This window comes from Podarcis cretensis (genome assembly GCF_951804945.1).
Source record: "Podarcis cretensis genome assembly, chromosome: 11".
Classification (NCBI taxonomy): domain Eukaryota; kingdom Metazoa; phylum Chordata; class Lepidosauria; order Squamata; family Lacertidae; genus Podarcis; species Podarcis cretensis.
Window position 1 is genome coordinate 27117790 of NC_137180.1, and position 12632 is coordinate 27130421.

Consider the following 12632-nt stretch of genomic DNA (forward strand, 5'->3'; position numbering starts at 1 on the left):
CTCCCAGATTTATTACGTTCTTATTCCAGCTTGTCTCTAAGAAGCTCAGAGCAATGAGCCATGTTATCTTCACAATCATCCAGTAAAGTAGGGGAGGCTAAAATTCTTCTTTTTTGCTCTGGCAAGCCTGCTCAGATGTGTACATCTGACATTTTAATATCTAATTTTATTTTATAGTGTATGCGTTTTTAAAACAGCTGATTTCAATAATATTTTGTCATTTTTTTTAGATCAACTTGTGTTTAAAATCTTCTTTTATTTGTATTTTTAATGTATATTCTATGTAAACTGCTGAGGGGTTTTTATTATTAAGCGGTGTTTAAATCCTGTTAAATAAAATAAAGATACTGGGGTCACATTTGCACATTATGCTGAGCTATAGTTAAGACACAACAAGCTTTGTAAGCTAAACAAACTGTGGCTTATGTTAAGCTGCAGAGCTAGGCTTGGATGATCAAACAAACCATGTGTATTTACTACTTAAAATGTTAGTAAATCATGGCTTAGTGTTATGTGCAAACCAGTCCAATGACTGTCCAAAGGTCACTCAAAATAAAAATAAAAATCCTTCCAGTAGCACCTTAGAGACCAACTATGTTTGTTATTGGTATGAGCTTTCATGTGCATGCACACTTCTTCAGATAAACTGAAACAGAAGTCACCAGACCCTTATATATAGTGAGAAAGTGGGGAGGGGTATTATTCAGAAGGGTGGTGGGAATGGGTGATTGGCTGATAGGTGTGGTAAACCTGTTGACGACTGTTAACGACTGCAATTGGTCTTACAGGAAAAAGCAAGGGGTGAGATGGCTCAAAATAGCTTTATCATGTATAATGAGATAAGAATCCAATCCAGACCAGGTCTCTCCATGGTTTTAAATTTGGTAATAAGTTGCAATTCAGCAACTTCTTTTTCCAGTCTATTTCTGAAATTCTTTTGTAATATGACAACTACTTTGAGATCTTGTACAGAATGTCCTGGGAAATTGAAGTGTTCTCCTACTGGTCTCTCTGTCTTGTGATTCCTGATGTCAGATTTATTTCCATTTATCCTTTGGCATAGGGTTTGGCCTGTTTGTCCAATATAGAGAGCTGAAGGGCACTGTTGGCATTTGATGGCATACACAATGTTAGAAGATGAGCAATTAAATTGTCCTGAGATGGTATGCTTGATGTTGTTGGGGCCAGTAATGGTGTTGTCCGGCATCTGGGTTTATTGCAGGCTCTGATACCGGTGTCCATGTTAAGTCTGGTTGTTGTATTATTGTGGGTGAGGAGTTGTTTAAGATTGGGTGACTGTAGGCAATGAAAGGTCTTCCTCCCAGAGCTTGAGAAAGAGAACTGTCATTGTCTAGGACAGGTTGTAGATCTCTGATGATGCATTGAACTGTTTTAACTTGGGAGCTGTATGTGATTACTAGAGCTGTACCACTCCCCACCCTCTCACTATATATAAGGGTCTGCTGACTTCTGTTTCAGTGTATCTGAAGAAGTGTGCATGCACACGAAAGCTCATACCAATAACAAACTTAGTGGGTCTCTAAGGTGCTACTGGAAGGATTTTTTTTATTTTGTTTTGACTACGGCAGACCAACACGGCTACCTACCTGCAACAAAGGTCACTCAGTGAGATTTATGATCAATGAGGATTTGAACTTGGCTCTCTCTGCTCTTAGTCCAATACTCTAACCGTTATGCAGTAACTGCCTCCATTTGTGTTCAATAAAATGTGGTAATAGAAGTGCAGTTAAGGCTTTTGCATGATAATGCTTTTTCTTCTTTTTTTTTTTACGAGATATGTAGTGCATTCCCTAAAACGCACACTGGCTGTGCTAATTAGCACATTGTAATTTGAATAGCTTAAATGTACAATTATTTCTATTATTCACATTTGCTCTTTCAGGACCACTTCATGAAGCAAACTGTGTCATCTTTAACGGCCATGAAACTGGATTTTTCTCAGCTGGTGTCTTCATTCCTTTAATTGAACTATTTAGCATTCATACATAGAAATGATTCATTTGACACAAGCCACATAATTTATATTTCAATAGTCAGCTTTGCTATCAAATAACTGGCGTTGTTTGGAAACAGGGCTTCCATTTCTTGTCACTTTTGTACCTTCCCACCACTGGAACACAACTTAAAAATCACAAATCTATTGGGATACTCCACTTCACAAGTAACACCCACCCACTCACCCACGCAAGCAAACATATCTCACAGCTTTTGGAGAACTATTATTGATTTTATTATAGGCTGAGTTTGGAGATGGCTTGTGCAGTACATTATTCTGCCTGGATTATTTTTTCCTTCAGTAGATGTGTTTTGAATTGAAATAAACATTATCTTTGAAAATTAACCATATATCTTGTGTATGAATGCAATGGGACTCTTATAAGTGCATATATAAAATTGCTCCAGAAACATGTCACTGGTTAGATTAGCTATATAATTTGACGTGGAATTTTATTTTGAATTAAAGTTGAAAATACAGACAACAAATACTCAAAATACATGTGTTTACTACTCAACTATGCCATGGTTCAGAAGTAATGTTAAATCAGGGATAGCCAACATGGTGTTCTGAAGATGTATTGGGCTACAACTCCCATCATCCCCAACCAATGAGTATGCTGACTGAAGATGTGACAGCTGGAATCAAAAAGGTCTGGAGGGTACCACATTGACCATCCCTGTGCTAAACCATAGTTTCGTGTTACCTGCAAGAGTATGGCCATGAGGAGGAGACAGGACACTTTTGCTTCTGTTTTCAGTTGACTGGTTTCTTATTGTTTAAATTGGGAACTATGGTCGGTGCCACCTATAGTTTATTGAAAGAAGGCGTAATTATCATTCATGGTTCAACGTTGGCTTATTTCAATCAATAGCTATTAATTATCTCAGTTGGTCCAGATTTGGATGGAACAAGAAACTGTGATTAGTTGAAAATAGAATCAAAGCTTCCCATCTCCTCCCTCTTACAGCTGCAGTAGAGAAGGGGAGAGGAGTGTGCATCAGTCCAAGGCTAGTGTGTGCAATGCTGAACTCTGGTTGGGTTTTATGTTGAATCTAAGACACAGATGCACCCATCACAGACTCTACTAATAGTCCTCACAGCATAGGAGCCAATTTACAGGGGCTGTGGGGGACCCTAGAAATAAAATATTTGAGCGGGGCGGGCCCCCACAAAGTTGATGGGCATTCCCATTCAAATGGTGTGTGTGCACTGTGTCATGCGATCAGTGCTTTTCTTCTGGGGGTGCACAGGGGTACGCATACCCCTAAACATTTTGTGAAACTAGGTTTGGCCTCACTGAGGGGCAGTATTTCAGTATGAGTAGGAAAATGAGAGTACCCCTAAACATTTTTTTCCAGGAAAAAAAAGCACTGCATGTGATGAATTATGTGGGGTGGGGCTTACCTGGGCCCCCACAATATTTTATTCAAGTTGGCACCCCTGCCTCACGGTTGTCCAGTTAACATCCCCAGCCATCTCAAGCAAGAAGAATTGGGGTAGGTATTTCTAGAATGGCCCAGCCTTTGAGCCTGAATTATTTGCTCACTTGTCTTTGAATGTTTTTCTATACCACTGAGTCCCAGCTATAAGCAGCCTGGAAGTTTGGAATGCAGCTTAATCCAACCTAAAACGCCCTTGAAACCCGTCCTGGGTTGTCTATTGAAGCTTGACATTCAAAGTCCACGCACATGGATGCGTTTATTGAACACGGTTATATACAACTCCAAGGAAGGATTTCTCCTAGTGGGATGGGGGAGAGAGAGAGAGAGAGAGAGAGAGAGAGAGAGAGAGAGAATGGAGGCTGGGCTGTATTTACAGTGCACCATAACTTACTGCACCTCAGTATAACACAGACCCAGCCGTGAGTCTGCTCCAGGCTGCGTTGACAGCACAAGCTTTTCGGCACGAGACCCTTAACCTCAGGGTCGTGGGTTCGAATCCCACTTGGGGCGAAAGATTCCTGCATTACAGAGGTCGGACTTCAGATGCGTCCTCTCCAACCATCAGTTGTCGTTCACATCTTTCGGGTCTCTACGAACAAAACCGGGCAGCGAGCTGCAACTTAGGATCATTCCTCCCGAGGGCAAGGCAGCAATCCTGCGCAAGCTCCCTAAGCCCCGCTGCGTTCATTTAGAACTTATTTCCGAGCAAAACTGCGCCCCGGGACTGAATTGCAACCCCTTAGATGGAAGAGATGCTGCTGCGTTCTAGAGACGCTTTTTCCTCTCCGCTTTGCTGAGCAGCGCCGAGCCGGGAGCTGTTTTAAAGTTCGGGCAGGCGCCGTCTCCGCCTCCTCTGGCCCCCTATTGGCCGGGCTCGGCTCATCATTTCACCGCCAGGAAGAGGGCGGCGCTAAGTGACGCCCCGGAGACTGGCGGCTGCCGCCTCTGCTGTTACCTAGACTGGAAGGCAGCGTGAGAGGAGCGCGGAGAGGCTGGAGCGAGGAGCTCGCGGGAGCGCGTGGGCAAGAGGACTTTGCCCAGGGGAAACAGCCGCCGCCGTCGCCGCCTTTGATCCCTCCAGCATCCCGCCGGCTTTTGATTTTTTGCTGCTGGTCCTGAATTTGATCCCTTGCTCTTTTTCTCCTCTCCTTTTTCAAAACCCATCCTGCCAAACAAAGGAAACAGAAGGAACATACACACAAACGCGCGCACGCCTATTTGCCGGAGGAAGGAGACATGCGTTCGATTCGGAAGAGGTGGACTATCTGCACGATAAGTATCCTCCTGATTTTTTACAAGACAAAAGAGATTGCGAGAACGGAGGAGCACCAGGAGACACAAGCCAACGGGTAAATGCAAAGAGTCTGGATGTCTGTCTGTTTGTGCACACCTTTTATTTTATTTTTCTTGACCAAGGGGGAAAGAGCGGGTAAGATGCAAGCGCCGCGTTCGGCTTGCCCCCCTGGACCTCGCCGCTTCCCATTCATCAGACCTGCCTCCTTTTGATGATGTTCGCGTGCTTTGATCTGTAGCCTGAGAACAACCCCCCCCCCCGCCTAATTAAGCGTTCCGATGGGATCCAGGAGGAGATGCCTTGCAAAAGGCAGAAATAAATCGCGGGGGTAAAAAAAAAAACGTGGTCTCAAATGATTAATGCCGGTTGGGTTAATTTGCAATTGATGAGCTGAACAAAGCGAAGGGATGGAGTGCGGTTTTTTGCTTTTTTAAAAATAAATAAATTTCTAGCTTTTGGTACGAAGGTAGCGGGAGGTTTGCAATGCAGAAAGCGGTGTCACGCCGGCTTTGTTATGTTTCTGTGTTGATAAAGGGGGAGTGGCATTTCTCCGAAGTTTGGCTGGCACCGATCTTTTTCCCGGAACTCCTAGCCGGATCCTTCCTGCTGTGCACTGGGAGTTACTCCCAAGTAAGTGTGCACAGGATGGTGGGCTTTGCCATCTCTCTCTGCTGTCCCAGAGCAGCGTTCCTCATAAGTCCCCCTTGTACCCCGCCCATAGTAGGGGAGTGAGCCTTCCAAGAGCCGTTGCGCAGCACGATCCTAAGCGTGCTAACTTCGAAGTAGTTACCCTTCGCAAGTTACCCTCAGAATGAAATGAATGGGTCGACTAGGAGGATAATAAGGCCGGAAAGGCGATTTATCTCCAGGTCCGACTGACGATTTATCTCCAGGTCCCATTGACGGGACTTGCTTCTTAGCGAGCGTGTTTTAGATTTCGGCCTCTCTTGATCCCCTTGAAGTTTTATTCTTAGCTAGTTCAATGACACGTAGGATAAGTTCCCTGGGACTCTAAATACTATTCCCTCTCCGTGTTTGTCAGCGACTCGCTATAGAAACAGGCGCCTCATCTCTGACAAAGATCCCCGTCTTTTTCTTTCTTTTCACTCTTTTTTATTGCCCCAAAACAAAACAAAAAACCCAAAGTCTCGTGCGGGTTCCCACTTAGGGCTTTGCTGTCCTTTCTCGTCTGTCAAGCGTGGTGAGTTGTTTTGTTGGTTTTTTTGTTTCGTTTTTAAAATCTTTAAAGCCTCCTGTGGAAAGTTGCTTTGGAATCGTAGAATCGTATCATTGCAGAGTTGAACGAGTCTTTGAACAAAAACTCCACTTTTTAAATTTATTATTGTTTTCATCCTGTACCAGATCGCATTTGGTTTTCGGAGGCTTGCCGAACTAGCTACACCAAGGAGAGAGAGGGAGTGGTGGGGATGGTGGAATCTGGAGGTTGTTCTATTTATGTCGGCGGCGGCGGCAACAAACCGGAGAGCTTTGATAGCTCCGCGGAGGGTATTTGTTGCTGCATTATTTCATTGACGACTGCAAGCATTTCCAAGCGTGGCAATAATAGCTAATGCTCAAGCAGGCTGGTTTGGCGTGGGGCGAGTTGGGATGTGTGTGTTTGTGGGCTTGCCTTGCACAGATGCTGTGGAGAGGGTATATGAGGCGCCTAGGAAATCCAGCATGGATCATTGTGCAGGAAAAGAAAAGCAAGCCTTTAGGAGTAACTGCAACCCTCTGCCCATCCAATGTGCGATTTTTTATTCTTCCGGCGCGTTGTCCATGCAGCCGGTCACTCTGTCTGTCTCTCCCTCCCTCTCCCTCGCTTTTCCATGCGTGGCTAGGCGAAGTGGTAGCGCCTCGTTCCGAGAAGGGAGGGATTGGAGGCAAGCGTGTGCAAGAGGGCATCGCCTTCCCTGTATGGGCAGCCTCATCCCCGCAGCATCTTTCCTCGAGTCTAATGAGACATGCTTCCAAGAAGGCTGCCACACCCCTCACTTACCCGGGAGTAAGTAAGCCCCGTGAGATTCAGTTGGATTTGCGCCTGTATAGGCGCCTTGAAGTTTATGCGCAGTGCGTTTAGGATCGCGCGCGGCGCTGCCCCTCCCACGCGGCATCATTGCGCACCTGAGCCCAGTTCCAAAATTTGCCGGCGAGCTACGGATCGTGTAGTCTGTGCTGGCGCTCTCTCTCTCTCTCTCTCTCTCTCTCTCTCTCTCTCTCTCTCTGCTTCACAGCTTTCTAGGCAGCCGTGCCAAAAAGGGGAGGCGCGTACGTTTGACTGCCCACCGCTGGGGTTCCTCCGCTGCCTCCATCTCTCCTGCCTGCCGCTTGCATCCCGGGGCTACGCCAGGCCAGATGCGCACAACTGGTTCCCAGCGGAGAGCACGCAAGCAGCAGAAGCCAGCCCTCGGCAGTGCTTTAACGCGAGCAAAAAAAAAAAAAAGAAAAATAGGCGGGGGAGGGGGCCTCTGCGCTTCCTCTGCCTAAAAATCCGCGCGGCGGTTTTGCGAGGTTTGCACAAACAGGAAAAGGCTCTCCGCTTGGCTTTAGATCGGCGCTGGCTTCCCGTGTACGAAAGACAAAAGACGAGACTCTTTGTTCCACTGCCAGCTAGATAGGAAACCTCCTGCTTCTCGTCTCCCGCGAAGAGTTTGCGCAACCCGTAGAGCACGAGGCCTCTTCCTCTATTAGTCCACTCATTACAACTCTGGAGGGGGTAACACATTGTGCAGAGAACCCTTCTTTCATTTTTCACCCATCCTTCCTGTTTTGAGTTCGTTTGCAAAATCAGAAACTCCCAGATAAGACTTCTGGAGGCTATTTACTCATTCCAACCCAGAAATGAGGAACTTGTGGTTGAATTAGTTGAATTAGTTCCCATTATCTGTGGCCATTGGTAATGCTGGCTGGGACTGATGAGAGTTGGGGTTCATGAGTATCACAAGTTCTCATCCCTGTTGGCTTTCCTGTCCAAACTTTGCTTGCTTCCAGGTGATCTGTTTATTTGGCATTCAACCTGATGTTTCTGTCCAATATTTGCAGGCGGTTTAGATGACCTATGTGATCTATTGATTCCTTCCAATTTTGTTTGCAGGGAGGTTATATGACTGTGCAAAAAAACCAAAAACATTATCCCACACTGCAGTACATTTCCCCCCTGCTGTTTCCGACTTTGTGGAGTGCCAAATTGGCTTTAGTTGTAACACCTGAATTTTCCACTATGTGATTGAATCCCACCTGATAATAGCGACAGTTTGAAAGTGCCCTTGATGTATTAAAAGCATAGGTTGAGTGCATATCAGGGGTTTTTTTTGGGGGGGGGGAGGTCCTCCAAAGCTTTTAAAACGACCTTCTGCGCACAAGATCTCTTTAACACCCTTTTACTATTAGACTCGTAAAGGCCATGTGCTTTCCCCATCCTTTGACTGCAAGGTTTCAAGAGAAGGAAAAATAGGGGCAGAGATGTCGAATCAAGAGTTGGTTGCTCTTTGCTGGGTACTTGCGATGCTACTTAACTTTACAAGACATAATTGGCAGGGCAAGGACTTGCATAAGGTGATGGGACCTTTCAGTGGAGCTGCAGCTAATCTTGTTTCCATCTGTGACAAAAAAACCACAACCACATTGTGAAACACATGTGCCCTAAATCACAGCAAAACCGGAGTCTGTATTCCCTGTCTCCTTGTTGCTTGTAAATGGAGCAATCAATACTCTTGTTTTTTTGGAAAGCTTTTTGCTCCCCTGCTAGCTTCCTCCTGGATCATGTATGCTGATGTCACTTTTCTGTGGGCAGAGGAAAACAACAATCCACCTGCCTCTTGTTTACCAACCAGAATAGTGGATCTTGTTACTAGCTCTCCAGTCTGAAGCCCTTGGCTTGAAAGTTCATCAGGAAACTTCCTTCCAAGTCCTTTAAATATTTGTTTAAAAGATTGGCTTATTAGAGAGCTGCAGCTAAATAATATTGCAAATAGGAGCATCAGCATATATTCATCCTTCGTTTACATTTTCTCATTTTATATCTGCTGCTGTAATTCTTTAAATGCTTATTTAGTATCTGCTTGAAAGATTTTATGGAATTCATGGAAAATAAGCCTATTTTTATAACATGAAATAAAAATGCATTGAAGTAAAATAAATGTATCTACAGACAGCTTTAGCATCTTCTGAATGAAATAACCACTATTTCCTCTTGCATAGTTTTAGTCATAGCTTGCTTCCAAACTTCTGTTTGCCTTTGAGATATTTTGTAGTGCAACTTGGTATAAGAAACTAAGACTTCCCTTTTTACTAAGATACCTAATCTCAGTAAAGGCTGTCTGCTAGATATAAAACCTACATTTTTTTGCATGTGGTGCAGATGTTGAACCTGGTACTGTTTTTGGCATGATGACATCTGCCTATCTCAGGAGACAATGGAGGATGTGACTTTGGAGGTCAAGTCAAACTGTTGGACCTGCTATTTGAGAAGTAATGTTACATGGTATCCCTCACTCTAGACTTCTGGTAATGTGCCTTTTGAAACAAACATCCATAGCAATTAGTTTTAACGGTGTGCTTCTATGATTTGTCTTTTAAAAGTTAATATCCTTTATGTTGTAGAATGTACATATGATGTTGTAGAAGCAATGGTCAGGGCATTGGTCCTAATCCTGCAGCCATAGCTTGTCAGCTTGCATTCCAGGGTTGTGTTCTGTTCATTTAGTTGTTGACCTCAGTGACACCTATTTCTGAGTAAACTCGCTTAGAATCAGGCTGTAAAAGTCAAGTTCAGGGATGAGTGGACCATAGGGTAGCTCAATGCAGACGAAGCAAGGACTCCTGCCCCTTTAATAGTTGTATAGGAGAGGGAATTTCAAGCAAGTGTAGATTGTGTGAGAATCTACATGGGTTAAAATCCCTTCTTCTATGCAGCTGTTATATATAGCCCTATGCACCATCGAAGTAGCACTTGAGTTTTGGACATCGAAGTAGCACTTTTTGGACAACTTCCTTACAAATCTGGAAAGACATTCTTGTTCTCTGTATGCTCTGCCTACTTGCCACAAACAGCAAAGCATGCTTTCTTGTGTTAAGAGTGTTGTGTTATGCTGACTGCTGATAATATGGATGATGCGTCTAGATGAATTGTCTTACTAGATTTGCCTTGGGTTTAAAGCTAAGACTGGCTTGCCCTTTTGTAGGATAAGAGAAGCTTGCTTTTAAACTAGGGTAAGGCTTTGCTGTGGTGAATAAAATAAGAAGAAGAAGAAGAGAAGAAGAGTTTGGATTTGATATCTCGCTTTATCACTACCTGAAGGAGTCTCAAAGTGGCTAACATTCTCCTTTCCCTTCCTCCCCCACAACAAACACTCTGTGAGGTGAGTGGGGCTGAGAGACTTCAAAGAAGTGTGACTAGCCCAAAGTCACCCAGCAGCTGCATGTGGAGGAGCGGAGACGCGAACCCGGTTCCCCAGATTACGAATCTACTGCTCTTAACCACTACACCACGCTGGCTCTCTAAGCAATACATAAAGAGAGATTTTGCTTAAAAACATTGGTGGGGTCATAAAAATTATGCTCAGTAGCTCAAGTAAGAGAGGCATGATCCAGCTAACATTAAGCACACTGAAGTCCCAGTGGGATTTAAAAGCAATCAGATATTGCTGAGATCCCAAGGACAGTGTCACAGTTTTGCTGGTTGAAAGAATGTCTTTTAAATGACAAAGTGAAAGTAAACATGAACCAAATGCATCAAGAACATCTCCTTGAGTGGGGATTTGGAGAAATGTCTTAATTATAAACAGTTGGGTCCTGGAGTGCCCACAACAGATTTAAGGTTGCTTTAATGTACTTTAAATCTGTTGGTGGGCACTCCAAGTAAATTGTGAGCTCCTGGGTCTGCTGTATTTCAGTGAAGCATTAGCACTTTTACGGACAAAAATGTTGTGAAAAGCTAACCTCTGCTCCCCATGCCATTCACTTCCTGAAAGTTCTAATGGGCTATACTTAGTCCAGCACAAGCAAGAATCCTTTCCATTGCAATTTAATGCATTTTCTTTCTTTCTTTCTTTCTTTCTTTCTTTCTTTCTTTCTTTCTTTCCTCTCTCTCTCTCTCTCTCTCTGTGTGTGTGTATATTGCAATGCGGCAGAGGATAAAGAGGGAAAATCAGTGATGGTTGTTTTGTGAGGACTTTTTGGAATATATTGCACATTGAATTAGAGGACGGAAAAACATCTTGTAATGAATCTCGATGTTGCTCTTTCCCTCTGGATTCATATAAGTAGTGTTCAGTGAAGATCATATAATTTTTCTTCACGGCATGACACTTTAAAGACCATGGTTTTTAATTTGAAAACCTTCCCCATCCCACAAAAATAATTGTGTCTGAAATGAGGAGTAAAGCACGTTTGGTTTTTCAGTAGGTGGCACTCTTAGCTGTAAATCAATACTGCATATCGGATGAGGTGCAAATCCAGTATATATTAATGTATGATCATTGATCCTATAATTTCTTCACATAGTCAGGTTCCTGGATGCTTTTGAGCAAACTAAAGCCTCTATGCATACCAATGTATTGGGAAAGATTTCTACCTGCAGTGCACAGAATTCCACTGACTTTTAAAGTGACTTGTGATCTGCTGATGAGAGGCTGCTTGTGGATGTTCAGACCCGGGTTTGGTGTTCTCCTTCATTTGCCAGCACAGGAGCTGCTGGGCTAGTGGAAAGGCAATAAAAGTGGTTGAGCAGTATGAACTCCAGTGCCACAACTGAACTAGCAGAAGCTGGTTGTGCAACAGGAAGTATTAGGGCTAAAGCAATCTGTTGAGTAACCAGCCACATGAATTGTGATGGCTTCTTGCACTTTCTTTTGCAGAAGTCATTCCACAAGCACAGCTGGTATACTGCTAAAGGACATTAACTCGAATCCCAGTGTGGTGTAGTGGTTAAGAACAGTGGACTCGTAATCTGGTGAACCAGGTTCACATCCCCACTCCTCCACATAAAGCTGCTGGGTGACCTTGGGCTAGACACACTTCTCTGAAGTCTCTCAGCCTCACTCACCTCACAGAGTGTTTGTTGTGGGGGAAGAAGGGAAAGGAGATTGTTAGGCACTTTGAGACTCCTTAGGGTAGTGATAAAATAGGATATCAAATCCAAACTCCTCCTCTTCTTCTTCCCTCCCTAAGTACACACACACACACACACACACACACACACACACACACACACACACACACAGTGAATGTTTGGTGAAGGCACTACAGTTCATGTTCCAGGTTGAATAACCAGTGTCTCTAGTTAAAAGGATCAGGTTGTAGGTAACAGGGAAGACTCTCTTGGGAGCTGCTGGCAGTCACAGTGAACAATACTAGACTAGATGGACCATGTAGTTAGACCTAGCATATGCCTCCCTAGACGTGGCTGGACTTTCTCAATTGGCAAAGAAATATTCCGCGTACGTATTTGATAAGAAAGAGGAGGTCTTTTTGGTAGGAAGAGCTTTCTATAGGTAGGAAGGTCAGTCTTACCTGTTCTTGCTCATTCTACTAGTTTTAAACATTCTGAATTTAAGAGCTGCTCAGGTTAGAGAGAGAGAGAGAGCTGTGTTGCCTAATGCATGAGACTCTTGCCTCCTGTGGTTAATAAAGGAAAATAAGAAAATAAGAAGTTTGTATGTTGTTAGGAAGTAAGCCAAACAGGACTCCTACTCATACAGCCTAGCCCAATGATTTCATACAGAATAATTTCAGAAAGCGAGGCCATGTTAGTCTCTTGTGGCAAAAGACAGCCTGTTAGCATGCTATAGGTTTCTGCTGCAATGCTATGCAGGCATGGGAGTAAGTTCTACTGTGTCAATTTGGCTGGTGAGGGCATGAATATAGAGTGGAGACT

The 12632-nt window shown here is 44.0% G+C and overlaps 1 protein-coding gene across 1 annotated transcript in view; it reads left to right on the plus strand.

The window, feature by feature from the left end:
• The first annotated feature begins 4418 nt into the window (after nucleotides 1-4418).
• The window catches only part of ST8SIA4 (ST8 alpha-N-acetyl-neuraminide alpha-2,8-sialyltransferase 4), an 89655-nt gene continuing 81441 nt past the window's right edge, over nucleotides 4419-12632 (plus strand). Inside the window, exon 1 of the mRNA XM_079995761.1 lies at nucleotides 4419-4811. Within this exon, the coding sequence (XP_079851887.1) occupies nucleotides 4699-4811 (113 nt within the window). The 5' untranslated portion in view covers nucleotides 4419-4698. The remainder of the gene's footprint in view (nucleotides 4812-12632) is intronic.